The 15,365-nt window shown below is 39.5% G+C and overlaps 1 protein-coding gene across 19 annotated transcripts in view; it reads right to left on the bottom strand.

Annotated features, from left to right (window-relative positions):
* RBMS3 (RNA binding motif single stranded interacting protein 3) overlaps positions 1 to 15,365 on the bottom strand; it is a gene marked incomplete at its 3' end in the record, with an annotated part of 558,684 nt that overhangs the window by 84,323 nt on the left and 458,996 nt on the right. For 13 of the 19 annotated variants that reach the window (XM_081160722.1, XM_081160721.1, XM_081160710.1 and 10 more), the window contains 2 exons: positions 10,739 to 10,835; positions 8,412 to 8,462 (listed from right to left, as the gene is read on the bottom strand). In XM_081160722.1, the coding sequence (XP_081016848.1) occupies positions 8,412 to 8,462; positions 10,739 to 10,835 (148 nt within the window). The remainder of the gene's footprint in view (positions 1 to 8,411; positions 8,463 to 10,738; positions 10,836 to 15,365) is intronic. The other 6 variants (XM_081160713.1, XM_081160726.1, XM_081160717.1 and 3 more) reach the window with 1 other exon arrangement.

The raw sequence follows: 15,365 nt of genomic DNA, 5'->3' as shown, positions 1-15,365 counted from the left end.
AGGACCCGAAATAGCCAAAGCAATCTGGAAAAAGAACAAAGCTGGAGGCATACACTTTCTGATTTCAAACTATACTACAAAGCTATAGTAATCAAAATAGCATGGTGTTGATATAAAAAACAGACATACAGCTCAATGAAACAGAATAAAGAGCTCAGGAAATAAACTCATGCATATAAAATTAATTAATTTAAAACAAAGGAGCCAAGAATACACAATGTGGAAAGGTCTTCAACAGCGTTAGGAAAACTGGATAACCACATGCAAAAGAATGAAACCAAATCCCTATCTTTTACTGTACACAAAAAAAAATTCAAAATGGATTAAAGACTTAAACATTAGACCCGCAACTGTAAAAGCCTTAGAAGAAAACATAAGGAGTAAGTTCCTTGATATTGGTCTTGGCAATGGTTTTTTGGATTTGACACCAAAACACAAAGGCAACAAAAGCATCACAAGTAAATGGGGCTACACCGAACTAATAAGCTCCTGCACAGCCAAGGAAACAGTCAACAAAAGGAAAAGGCAACTTATTAAATGAGAGAAAATATTTTCAAATCATATATCTGATAAGGGGTTAATAAACAGAGTAGATAAAGAACTCATACCACCCAAGAGCAAAAAAACAAAAACAAACAACAACAACAATTTGATTTTAAAAATGGCAAGAGAAGTTAAACAGACATTATTCCAAAGACATATAAATGGCCAATGGGTTCATGAAAAGGTGGTCAACGTCATTAATCAGTGGGGGAAACTCGAATCAAAATTGCAATGAGATATCTATCACATCGCACCTGTGAGAATGGCTATTATCAGAAAGTCCAGAGATCACAAGTATTGACGAGGACCGGGAGAAAGAAACCCCATGTGTAATGTTTGTGGGAATGTAAGCTGATGTAGCCACTATGATTCCTGGATCATATGATAGCTATATTTTTTATTTCCTCAAAAACTTAAAAATATTACTACCGTATGATCCAGGAATCCCACTTTTGGGTTTATATCCAAGGAAATGAAGATAGGATTCCATATATATATATTCACACACATACATACACAGCGATAATAAACAGGGGAATCCTGCCGATTGCAACAACATGTATGGGTCTTAAAGGCATTATGCTAAGTGAAATAAGTTTGGCAGAGAAAGACAACTACTGCACGGTATCACTTATAAGTGGAATCTAAAATGAATGAATGAATGAATGAATGAATGAATGACTATATACATACATAAATACATAAATTTAAACTCATAGAAACAGAGAGTAGAAAAGTGGTTGCCAGGGGTTGGGGGTGGGTGGGAGAAATAGGGAGATGTTGGCAAAAGGGTACAAATTTTCAGCTCTAAGATGAATAAGGTCTGAGTATCTCATGTAAATTATGGTGACGTTAGTTAAAAACACTGTATTAAATATTTGAAATTTGTTGAGAGATTAGAACACAAATGTACTTTCTCTCTCCCTCAGCCTCTCTCTCGCGTGCACACACACAAAATATATGAGGTGATGGATGTGTTAATTACCTACATGGTGGGAATCCTTTCACAATGTACGTATGTATGAAATCGCAATAATGTACACTTAAGTATCTGACATTTTTATTTGTCAATTACACCCCAACAAATCTAGAAGAAATCTTGAGTAAATGCAGACATTTTTTCTTAGAAAAATATTCTTAAATTTCCCATATGTTCATATATAAATTCAAAGTCATCCAAATAGAAATTTTAGTGGAATTTTTTAACTTCCCAACATACTACTAAATTTATTCTAGAAAGGTAAAATAGCTAGAATAATTATTGAGAAATAAGAAAAAAACCAATATTAGGGACAAGTCCTGTCCAACATATATGGTATTATAAAGTGATAGTTATTACAATAGCAGAGTCATGGTCAAAAATAGATCAACAGAATAGAATAGAGTGAAAAAGTACAACCAAAGATATAGAGATTTATTCAATGCAAAATTTGGTATAAAATTTTATATCAGCGTAAAAAATACAGACAATTTATATGGTAGAAGTTGTATGATAATTTGTTACCTGTTTGGGGAGGGGAAAGTTGAAGCATAATCTCATCCCGTAATACAAATAAACTCGGAAAGAAACAAAAATTTAAAATAAAATATACTATAAACACAATAATAAAACATATGATAATACATTGTTGCATGTCAATTACATCTCAATTATAAAAAAGTTACTGAACTCAAAACAGAAAAGTACAAAGAAAAAAAAACACTAAACAAAACCATATGGTGTTTAAAATCTTATAGTTAATAAGGTATTTTGCATGGAGTCCAGATGTTCTGAAGGAGGGACTGGCAAAATACAGCCTAGGAGCCAAATGCGGCCCTCATCTGTTTCTGTAAATAAAGTTTTATTGGAGCTCAGCCGTGCCTATTCATTTATGTATTTTCTATGGCTGCTTTGACACTACAGCCACAAAAATGCTTACGTGTGACAGAGACCATATGGCTCACAAAGCTGAAAATATTTGTGGTTTGGCTCCCTACAGAAAAAGGTTATTGACCCTGCTCTAAAGGGAAAAACTGGTAAATACTAAATATATAATACGAAATATTAAAGTTCTGTATGATGAACACTATAAAATTAAATTCAAAGTAAACAGAGAAAATACCTAGATTTTCTATGACAATGTTAATTTACTAATTGTAATAAGATCTTTTAAAAACAAGAAGAGATCAATATCCCAGCAGATAAATGAGCAAAGTAAAGGAACTTAGAGCTCAGAGAAAAATAAAATAAAAACAGTCGTCAATAAACATATAAAAAACAACTCACTCCTCTAGAACTCAGAGAAATAAAAGTAAAACATCAATAAGATACCATTCATTATTTATCACATTAACCAAATATTTGAAACTTGAGATTACAGTGTTAATTGAGGCCATGGGAAGGGAGCACACACTCTCACTCAAAGAGCAAGCTGACAAGAATGTTACCAAATTTTAAAGCACATACCTTTTGTGCCATCAATTTATCCTATAGATATTTTCTTGCAAGCGCTCCATATTAGTCTTGAGTTTATTGAGCAATTCCTAGAAGCAACTTAAATGACTCTGACTAGGAAATTGGTTAAATACCTCTTGGTGTATTTATATAATTGCATATTATGAAAAGTTGAAAAAATGACATAAATCGATATGTGACTCATGTAATGGCATCCAGGACATTCTATTATGTTATAATGCAATATTTGTATATTGGTCTTGTATGTATCTTAAAAATACACATATGTACTTTCCTATGCATGCAAAACTGGATGGTGACATGCAACTTTGTTACAAAGTTTACTTCTGGAGGGTGGAACTGATGAGTGGAAAGGCTTTTATGCTCTATGCACTTTTGAATGATGAACCTTGAATTTAATTGTTTAAAGTTCTTTTTCTAAGACCACTTTAGATTATTTTTGAAAAATTATTGTAGAATTTAGAAGCTACATTTCACAATGGCAAAGCCAGCACTGTTTGTTTGTTTTTTACAGTAGTTAAGGCGTCTAAGAGGCTTTCTGTGGAAATGAACTGTTCAAGTTCACTTTCCTCCCACCTTAAAAAGAGGTGATACTCAAAAGAAGCTGCTCCTCCTAAGTTCATTCTCACTCATTTGAATTTTCTTCTGGTAGAAATGGTGTATGTGGGTTAGAGTTGCTATTGTTTTATTTTTGCTATGTAGTTAAAAAAACAACAACACGATTTGGCCTGGAGATACATCTTTACCTGATTAGCTCCTTATGTAGCAAAAGCATTGACTTTGATCATAAAACTATGAGAGTTAGGATTTTTGCTCAGCTCAGGGGTTGGTGTAAAAGGATAGTATCTGCAAACCTTGCTTTCTGAACAGAATTCTAATGATTTAAATGTTCTTTCCAAATTTGGTGACGTGCTTTTATAGAAAAACACACCTCAAAATGTGGGGGACACAACCTCTAAAAGTAAGCCTCAGTCCTTACCAGTCTGCAGGCAAACAATGGCCAAATCAAGCATTCTGGAGCTTTCTTCAACACCTTGTTGTAGAGAAGTTTATATTTACTCTTCAGCTGTAAACTAATGGTTTATTAAAAGTCATTACTTAGCCATGCGTAGCAACAAATCATCCAACGATTCAATAAGGGCACCGGGCATTTCTTAGAATGCTCTAATTAGACAACCAATTTGTAATTAAGTAGAAATGAAAGCTGACCTTTCTCCACGAGATGAAATAACGCTAACCATACGAAGGGCAGGAGATTTATGACTCAAATGAGCCTAAATAAAATTTAAAAGAATGGATCGGGCTTCTTTTGGGAACTATCCCCTTTTCTCCTTGTCAGCACCGATTGAACAAAATATCCGACGTACTGCAACGCGGGCATCGCAACTGTGACTTCGTGCGGGATTGCGATGTGCCACGGTGAAGTGCCACGGGCTGTGCGGGGCAGACGCTCGGTGCAATCCATCATCTCTCACAAGCCTGTCAGCGCGGGCGCAGTGCAGAGCCCGCGTGCAAAAGCCGCGCCGACAGCTGACGGCATTGACAAAGTCAGCATTTTTACTTCCTCGCAGCAAAAAATCGGATTCCTAATTTGGTCCAACAGTGCTCTCTCCTCAGTGTCCGTTCAGGTGCCAAACAACAAAGTGCAAACAGAAGCACTCTCGCTGCCCTCTGCGTGGGGCCTGACAACTCGCCAGGGGACCGGATAAAGTCCCAGAATCCAGGAACTTGACAGAGAACCGTTTTCTTGCACCAACATCAGGGTGATAGTTCTAACGCAGGCAAGGAGACTTTTATACCCTCTTTCATAAAAGTAAAAAGCCTGGCAAAATCTTATTTCTAAATGTAGCAAAAGGTACATTACATGCAACTTACAAAATTCAGGCTGCAAAGGAGCAAACTTTAATGGCAAGCTTTGGTCCCATGCTAAGCTTTCTGCTCTTCTCTGGCCCTTCCCTTTTTTGTATCATTTTTGTTTCTCTCTTACGGATGGTGCGACTCCGGCTTAACCCTTCCCACCCTGGTGAAGACCAGAGGCTCCGTGCTCTGCTTTAAGACTTTCTGGAAGCGCTGTTTTCCCCTCAGGAACCTGGTTAAGATCTTAGAGACCTTAGAGTCGAGACCAAACGAGAACCTGCGAGGCTTCTGGCTCCAGAGCAGAAACCATGTGCATTCACAGCGATGGCGGGAAAATATGCCCCTATGACACTAGAGTTTAAAAACGAGACTTTCTCACAACAGTGGAAGAGAAAATGCCAGAGAGGAGAAAAGCTGGAGGTGAATCAGGATTAGGGTAACGTTTGAGATATGTTGATACTGACACCTTGAATTTATTTGTAAAGTAGATTCCAAGAGGTACCCAATGGGCCTATTTTTTAAGTATTAGGTGTTGAATGGTTTAGTAAGTTAATGAAGTAAGTGCCAATCTAAGCAATTTGTCTTATTTAGGGCTACAGAGGCCATCTCCACCAAACTCATTAGTAAAGGAAGTTAAATAAGCAACACGAATGTGGCAGGAATAGGTGATTATTGCTTATTCTCAATTTTCTTTCTATACTAATATTCGTTATATAATTGAGCTAACAAGGCACAACGTGCAGTCTACTCATATAAATTAATAATAACAATAACAGTAATAATTTATTGAGTGTTCGCTATTTGCCAAGCACTATTTTAAGAGCTTTAATACCTTATTTTTTTTAATAAACAAAATGCATAATTATTTAGGTATTATTACGTCAATATATAACAGATGGCGAAAATATGGCTCCAAAAGTTTGGTTAGGAAAGGTTTTATTTTAGATTTTTCTGCTTTGTTTTTGTTTTTATCTCAAAGAGCCTAACTAAGACTCCACGCTAGTCACCATCAAGTCATTCATTCTTGTCAGATTCCGGTATTTTGTTTCTTTTCCTTAGATTGTTTAAGCACTTTTGTATTTTGGTATCACAGAGCGATTAATTTGACCCTCCCTTTGATGATGGAACCAAGATCAGTTGGGATATTTATGCAATCCAGACAACCAGCAAGACTGTTGCAGGGCAGAGACTGTGGTATAAACTCTGTGTTTCCATGACACCGTCCAGCCAATTTTTCCATGTGAAAGACAACAAAGTGGTGGGTGGCCCAGCCACTCCTTTGCCCAGGAATCTGCCCCAGCCACAAACATTACATTTTAAACCAAGTGACCTAAGCTCAAACATGGTGCACAGTCGCGTCATGGGGAGTGATAAGGTATCACTGAGCCATAGCAAGCAAGATCCAAGGGGGCAAACACACACACACACACACACACACACACACACACACACACACCTATTTCTAGAGTAAGACGTATGAGAAATAATGCATTCAAAAACGGGGCTGAAGCTGTGCTAGAGTGAGGGAGGTGGTAATGAAAAATCTTGCTAAGGTCCTGAGTGATAGTTGAAATAGACACATACAAACATCTCTTCTCACAACTCTAGAAATACTGTGAAGCCTTACATACTTTGACATCTGGCGAAATCTGAATAGTTTGCCAGATGTGCATTCCTTTTGGCCACAATGAGATGATGCTTAACCCCAGCGTGAGGACCAAGCTAGCATTAGTGCTCTATAGATGAACACACTATTTTTTTTAGAAGGTGGTTGTTTCCTTCTGAAAACTCTACTCTTTAGAACTTGGCAGGACATCTCCTCTTTTCCTGTGTTGGCTCAGTCTGTGCTATACATTGGTTTGGCAGCATATACTGAATTCTACCTCATGACTTGGACAGAAAAGTGTATCTTGGATTCGTTATATGTTGGTATGATTTACAGTACACAGACCAGATGAACTCAGGAAGCCCCCAAGGTGTGGAAATTAGAGCAAAGAGAGGGAGGATTTGTGAAATACGGTCTAAAGTTCTGCTGTAGTAAGCTATATATATTTTATTCTTTCAATAAAAAACAAACTATCAAAACATTGGGAGCAACGTGGAATGTCCCTTATTTAAAAAAATGTCCAAAGGTCAAATATGAAAACCAGGTGCTGTGAGCCTTTGAGTCCAGGAAGTGGATGCCTGTGCATTTAGCTTCCTGGTCACTAGCATGTGCTACCTTACTTATATTTAGCTTTTAAAAGAATAAAAATGCCTATGCATTACCCACGGACACAGACGACAGTGTGGAGAAGGCCTGTGGGGGGTGGATTTGGGGTGGAGGGGACCAATGGGGGGGGAAGGGGACATCTATAATACTTTCAAACAATAAAGATAAATTTTAAAAAATAAAAGAGTAAAACTGTAGCATTGCTTCTTCTTTGGGCAACACATAGATCCAATAATAATAAGGAAAATGGTAATAATGTATAGCGTGTCATACTTAATAAGTAATTTTCATATATGCTCTTCTTTGATTCTTCCCCAGCCCTGCTAAGTATAGTGACAGGTAAGAAAACAGATGTCAGCACACCCAGAAGAGAACACCAGAGACAGTGTCACGCGGCTTTCAGTCTAGGGCTCCTGCCCTCCCTCACACTCTCATGAGCATATTGCTATTGAAATCTATCTTGTACTTCTGTAGAGCTAGAAAACCTAGAAGAACTAGACAAAGACAAATGAAATCATTAGCCTCCAGTCTAGATTCTAATGGAATATGTAATATTTTTCACTTGGGACTGATGTAATACTGTTCCACAAAATGGGAAATCTAGCAAGTAGAAAATAGAGTTTGAATATTTTTGGGAGACATTTTCCACAAAAGAAGAGAAGGGCTCTGGTTAGTTAACATAGAAAATATCTAGCAACCTTGCTATCTATCTATATATCTCCATCTATTAATAGACAACCATCTTCCTATTTCAAATATATGGCTTTGAGTCAACACTTGGCCATGACTCTGAAGTTCACGTCCAAAGCACACCAAATTGCACTTGAAGAAAACAAAGCATAACAGAAGGAGAGGGAAACAGAAAGGCCTTCCTCCTAGAATGGATTTAATTGTTCAGAGCTCAGAGTTCCTGAAGTAGAAGTGGGGTAGAAATTCCCTATTCATAACAAATAGTAGACATCAACTTGTGAGACTGACTGTTATTACTGACATTTCCTCCAAGAAAGTTTATCTATCTATCATCTATCTATCTATCTATCTATCTATCTATCTATCTATCTATCTATCTATCTAAGTATCCATCATTTATTTATCTACCTACTTATCTATCAATCATTTATCTATCTACCTATTTATCTATCCATCTATCTACCTATGCATCTGTCTATATCTTTGTCTATTGTACATGCTTTTGTAGAATTTCAGGAACAGCTTTATATCTGGAAGGTACGGCTGCCTGAAAAAGGTAGGAATATAACGAAAGCTTTCCCCCAAAGCTTCTATGCATTACAAAAGCTTGCACTTGGATAATAGAAATAGCCTCAGGTGACTGAGAACACTTACTGTTGGTTGCATAACGTATGGCGGATGAGGCATCCATGAAGTACTCTGGACCTATGCATCAAACAGCATTTATTAGCACAAAGCAATCACAGAGAGAACTTGGTTCTTGCTTTCAGTGGAGTCACACTAGGTCATAAAAAAGTGGAGTCCATCTGACTTTACAGCTAATTAGTGCTCAGAACTAACAATAGAAAGCACATTCTCGGACCTGATTCATTTGGTCCCTGAAACAGGATAACATGTACAGCAAATTCCTACTTCACTGGAGTTGGCTGCAGTGCCCACATGGACCAGGCCGGGACCTGGAGCATATTTTGAGGATGGTGTTGGAGATGGAAGTATTAGGTAGCCTCACAGACCTCCTACATAGAGGTCAACTCCCAGGGATATCCAGGCAAATAATAAGGAGGCAAGAGTTTACCACTAAGACTTCCTTTTTTCTATGATTAGTTTTAACTTCAAATTCTCAAGTGATTCCCATCTTGGAAATAAGTCCAAGTGGTAAAAGTTGGCGTAAGAATTAAAGAGGTCAACCGAAAATTGGGGGAAATGCTTTGGGGTAAACCCAGGTTAGGCAAGTTTGTAAGTTTTTTCTCTCATGGTAATTGGTATGTAAATATAAATGAGTATTTGAGCCAACTGAGCTGAAACGGGCCTTGTCAGCAGAATGAGAACATCAGCTTGAGGAGCTGACTGTCACAGAGAGGACCTTAAAGATTTTGTTTGCAATATACTCACACAAGCAAAATTGCTAATGCCATTTAGATTTTAAAAAAAAGAAAAAAAAAAGGAAGTGTTGAAAGGCAAGAATCAACAACATAGGAAATTGCTCTAATTCCTTTTATGAGAAAAGAGAGCTGGGGTTAAATTCCACTTATGAGCCCTCCCAAGTAAAATCACTTTTCTGTGGATATTTTATTCATGTCACCAAAGTGCTCCACACTGGGGCTCAATGGGTGGTCTTGGCTGAAACAGAGGCCAAGATTAGAAAAAAAAGGGAGGGGAGGGTTTAAAAAAACACCAAAGCGCACATTACAACCAGGCAGGCCTGCAGGAAGAACAAAAAGTGAGCAGCACCTGCACGTAGCCTCATGGGCCCCAGCGAGAGGCAATTAGGAAATCAGCCATTCGGAGACCCCAGAACGCAATTCACGTGCAAGGCGATTCTGTCCACCCACAGACATGTATCAGGAATCTAAGTGCAGGAAATGAATGAAAATGAACTGCTTGGGGGGCGGGGGGGGGGGGAATCAGTTAAGGAAAAAATGTACGTAGTCTCCAGTTTGATGCCCTGACAACCAGGACATCCTGGAATGAAGTATGTAGCGGCTGAATTAAGGGGACACTTAACTGAATTAGTAGCAGTCAGCAGCGTTAGTGTGGCCCGTGGTCGAACCCCCCCACCCCCACCACCTGCACACCGGAGAGAAACACATGGCATGCACGCTCTTGCACTCTCTCGCTCCTTCTCAGACCCCGAGGCTTTAAACAGTGACATGGGGGCCTCTCCCTACGTAACACTGACAGCGATTTCGTTTCAGGATTGGAAGAACCATCCGAAGAACAGTATGCAGTAAAGAGAAACAGGGAGCGATACCACATCTCTGAGCACTCAAAGAACTGAGATAAGAAGTCGTTTTTTCAGGGAAAAGTATGCCTATTTCAATCCACCTGTGCACATAGAGTTAACTGGCTGCAACATCTGGCTTAGGACACACACCGAGCCTCAGGTTTTCTTGTGTTCCCACATGTGGAAGCCCCGGGGCCTCCTCTGGCCCTTTTGGAACTGACAATGAGGTACGAACAGAAAGGAGGAATCACCTGTTACCACTCGGATAGCCTTTTCTGTTTCTCGGGGAAAATGATTTAACATCTATCCATGTCGTTTTACATGGATACACGGGACAGACTGTGACCAAATGAGATGACAATGATAAAATACGCGGGAGTAAGGGCAGGGGATGCTAGAAACGGGCTTTTAGAAGAGACACACTGGGAAGCGTGACGACCCAAGGAACAGACAGAAAACAAAACCCTCTCTCGGTGGTAAGACAGCGGCCCGAGAGCTGGCGGGAAAGGAGCGCAATCATGGGAGCGCAGCGGGAAAGAGGAAAAGCTCGGTGGGTTTTATTTTTCAGTGAAACAGATGCACACAAGCCCTGGGAAGTGCAGGCTAATCGGTAACTGGAGCATTATCACCTAGGGATGTGAGTCAAGTGTTGGAGGACAATTAAAAAAAAAAAAAAGATTCCCCTGCGTCTTTGCCTTGATGGAGTCTATTACTGGCAAGAAAGATCTCCCCTGAGGGGCAGGGGAGCCGGACATACCTGGTATGTGGAGACAGGGGAGGCAGCAATGAATGGCGTGATAGATGTCTGTGGAATCATGCGGTTGGTTGCAATACTGTACGGTGAGGAATAAAATCTGCAAACAGAAAACAACAACAAAAGAAGAAGATTCATAAGGCTGCTGTGCCCGGCTGCTCAGCAAATGCCACCAAGCACCTCTGGGAGGGCCAGAGCTCCGCCCTCAGGTTTGCCCACCAGCTTTCAACAGGAGCATCCCGGAGAGTCATCAGGTTTGGTTTCGTCACCGAGAGGAACAGATTGTCCCGGACAGAGAGGACCACTGTGAGTCATCATATAAAGTGGGCCGCACAACATCTCGTATGCCAGGGGAGGGTAACAGTGTGTTTTAACCAGCAGGGACGGAAGAGCCACGGGAGCTGTTTTGTTTTGTTTTTAAAAGGAGGTGCCATTTGAATGCTCTTTGGGGAGGGGGGAAAGGGCCAAATGAGAGCGCCAGGCTTCATCCAGGCGGCCGCTGTTACTCGGACACAAAGTGCATCGATCTTTTCACTCAGGAAACGGAATTAGCTCCAAGGGAGTTTTGGGAAACTTGCACTAGGCATGAGTCCACACCCTCGTGGAAAAACTCAGCTAAATGCTCCCTCCATGAAAAGAGAAGTGGGCTGTTTGAGTCTAGGTGGAGAGAGGGATATTTTCTGGATTCAATCATGGTGTGGGTGGAGATTCTAGACGCATGTGATGTGCTCCTGGAGACTGTAAAAAGCATTGAGTTTTCTAGTCCTTCAGGGTCCTTCATTGAACAACTGTAGAATGATACTGAGCAAGATCTGGGCTTCACAAATCAGAGGAGGATTGTCCTTCTAGGGGTCCATTAAAGGGTAGCTTCTAGACACTGAAATCAGTGACATACCTGTCTTTGCTTAGACTATACCCTAGGGTCCACAAGGTACTGAACGCTCAAATTCTTCCTCAAAACTTAAAAGCATGTGTGAAGGCCTGGGGTGGGGACTGGGTGCGGGGTGGAAGGGGTCAAGGGGGAAAAAGGGGCACATCTGTACTATTTTCAACAATAAAGATAAAGTAAATAAAATAAAAAAATATATAAAATTAAAGCATGTTTCCTCCTTCATGTCTCACTGGTACGTGAAATGCTAGAGTGTCCAGCCAAAGAAAGACAAATGCAGGTTGCCTACAATGGAGTGTCTCACCAATGGGAAGATATCCTGGGGAAATGTGTATCAGGCATAATGCAACCATTATTTCACTTTGCCATACTGTTAGCAAAAAATCAACTACTACTTTTCATTCAAAAAAAATTGTACAACTGAGGTGGGAGTGCTGGGGACAAAAGCTTCATTATACCTCGGGAGTCCCCGATATTTTGAACAGAGAATCTCATGGGTTACCTTTCCACAAGACTCACGCTGAAGAAAGGGGGGCTAGATTTCAAGGGTACCATTTAAGGAGTAAATTCTTTGAGCTTATACTCTATAAAAGTCTCCAAGCAACCAATGGGAAACTACAGTCTCAAATTTACTTTATCTAGCTCTCAATAAGGACTTTAATATCATTCTTTTGGTTAAAAAATATGGCTAAAAAATTATTCCCTTATACATCCTTCTATTCATACCCACCAGACCTCTATATTTATAGTTGTGCAGTTTGCAAAAAAGCTATTGATTACACAACTATTAGAATGGACAATTTTTTTTAATGACAATATTAGTGCTGGCAAGAATTCAGAGAAAGTAGAACTCTCACTCATTGCTGGTGGAAATGCAGAATGGTACAGCCCCTGTGAAAAACAGGTTGGAAGTTTCTTATAAAGTTAAACATGCACATCACATATAACCCAACAATCCCACTGGTAGATATTAACTAAAGATAAATGAAGACATATGTTTGCACAAAAATCTTAATGCAAATGTTTATAGCAGGTTTATTGATATTTCCCAAAGGCTGGAAACAAGCCAAAGATCCTTTAACTGAATCAATAAACAAACTGGTACGTCTGTACAATGGACCACTACTCATAAAAAGGAGAGAAATACTGCTACATTTAACATGATGAATCTTGATTGAATTATGCTAAATGAAAGAAGTCAGACTCAGAAGACTCTACATTTTATAATTCCATTTATATCACAATATAGAAAATGCAGAACTATAAAGACAGAAAATTGATCAATGGATGCCAAAAGCTGGGGCTGAGGGAAGGGGTTGACTACAATGGCACATGAGGGAACCTGGGGAAGTGATGTAACACTTCTATATCTTGATTGTTGGAGCTTAAATGACTCATAGAACTCATAGAATTGTACACTGCAAAGAGTGAATATAAATTCTATGTAAATTATACTTGATAAACCTGATTTTTAAAAGAAGTCAATTGCTATGCCAGAAAACATTCATCTTTCCACTTAAAAAATTTTTCTGAGTATTTACTATGTGCACCAAAGATGAGGAAGACTTTAAAACATTCCTTTGAGTTTCTCTATTTAGCCACTTAAATCAAATCTTGTCTGTACATGAATCAGTCTAAAACCCTCCAATAGTTTCCCATTGCCATGAGAACAGAATTTGAATTCCTGATATTGGCTAGTGCAATGAGGCTATTGCCTACCTCTCTAATATTTTCTCCTACCCCTCTGCCCCTAGCCAATTAGGATCCAACCATACTGACCTTCTATTGTCACATGATCCTGTCATTGGATTACTGAATTTACAATTCTCTCTACCTAGAATGTTCATTGCCCTAAATCTCCCTAAGGCTACCTCTTGCTCATTACTGGTCTCACTCAGCTTTCACTTCTTCAGAGAGGCCTGTAGCTAAAGTAGTAACCACCATCTCTGTCCCAATTGTTCTCTATTCCTTTACTCTAATTGATTTTTTCCATTGCTCTTATCACTATCTGAAATAGAAAAAAAGAATAAAAAATTGATGTATTTTATGGGCTAAATGTTTGTGTCTCTCCGAAGTTCATATTGACCTCCTAACTCCCAGTGTGGTTATATTTGGAGATGGAACCTTTAAGGAAGCAATGAAGGCTGAATGGTCTGATGGGATTAGTATCCTTATAAGAAAAGACACTAGAGAGCTTGCTTGCTCTCTCTCTCCACACATACACAAGGAGAAATTGCCACGTGCGGGCACAGTGAGAAGGCAGCCGTCTACAAGCCAGGAGTAGGGTCCTCACCAGAAACTAAATTTGTCAGACCTTGATCTTGGACCTCCAGCCTCCAGAACTGTGAGAAGATAAATTTCTGTTTAGAGCCATCCAATCAACGGTATTTTGTTATGGAAGCTAGACTGACCGATACAATGTATGTATTGACTATTTCTCCCTCTAGACTGACAGCTTTGAGAATGTCGAGGACACACTGGCTTTGTTGTCTAGAACAGAAATGGAGACACAGTAGATCATAGTAACTACAAGTTGAATGAAAGAAAGAATGAATGAATGATGAATAGAGAGCAGTTTAGGAAAATAAGCAGTGGTCACAGTACAGGATGGCCAATGCCAAGAGGGTGGGACAGTAGAAGACGGTTCCTGAACTGATAGAAAACAGGGGAGGGAACCCAGAGAAGATGGGCCAGCATCACATATCTAACAAATGCTCAGGGGGAACATAACTAATACGTGCTTTCTAAGCATGCAAAAGGTATTAGTAACTAGGAAAAACAGTCCCTTTCTACAACAATCATGGCTTGCATTTACAAATCGCCTTCAGGTCTTATCTTTGACAAATGTTACTTATGAGGCAGTGAACGAAAGATGTATCTGGGGCTCATAATGACAGGAGAGGCACCCATGGCCACTCCACAAACAGTCCTTTCATCCCGTTTGCAGCCTCTTACACCAACAGAGAGCACAGTGCACCGCATTTTAGCGTGGCTGGTTTATTTCGTAAAATGTACCAATTGGAGTATTAAAAATGAAAGCAATAAAGATTGGAATGACAGGCAGAGTTCACAGGAATTTCTACAGGGAAAACAGAGGGCAGAAACATAAAGAAACCAGTCAAGGAAACGGATACTAACAAAGGGAGCCCTTGGGGGTAAATTGAATGCATTTTTGTTCTATCTACTCTAGTCCTATCCATCAAACAAGAATGCTATTTCATACTTTCTAACAAGTTCCAGTACCGCTGCTGAAGTCAGAGAATATATCTTCCCAGAAAACATACTGGGAGGAGCGGCCTCAGCATCCTGTCGTGATCCCCTAATTCTGGTTGTCTGATAGAAGCTCTTCCCAAGTCCAAACATAAACTGGAAGAATTTACAAGGAACCCTTGCTTAAACCATGACCAGAGAGGCTGTGACTATATTGAAGGCCTAGGGATACAGTATCTAAAGAAAATACACAGGACCAGGCTCCAAAAAGAAAACTGCAGAATGTTCTCAGTCTCTTCACTCTTTCCCAGCCCCTGCCATGTATCTGTCGTGATTGAAAATGACTTTCACGTAACCAGCACATTTAAAAAAAATCCAAACAAATACTTCAAGCATAGCTGTTGTGTTACTGGGGAACAGGAAAGAAAAAAATGGACAGAACCTGTCAGCCATAATAACAAAACTAAGGCAATCCTAAACTCGCGACTTGATGCTGTGTGTATCTGTTATATATGCATTATGCTTTGCAAA

Source organism: Miniopterus schreibersii, assembly GCF_964146895.1.
Source record: "Miniopterus schreibersii genome assembly, chromosome: 15".
Taxonomy (NCBI): domain Eukaryota; kingdom Metazoa; phylum Chordata; class Mammalia; order Chiroptera; family Miniopteridae; genus Miniopterus; species Miniopterus schreibersii.
This window is presented reverse-complemented; position numbering and strand designations above follow the sequence as displayed.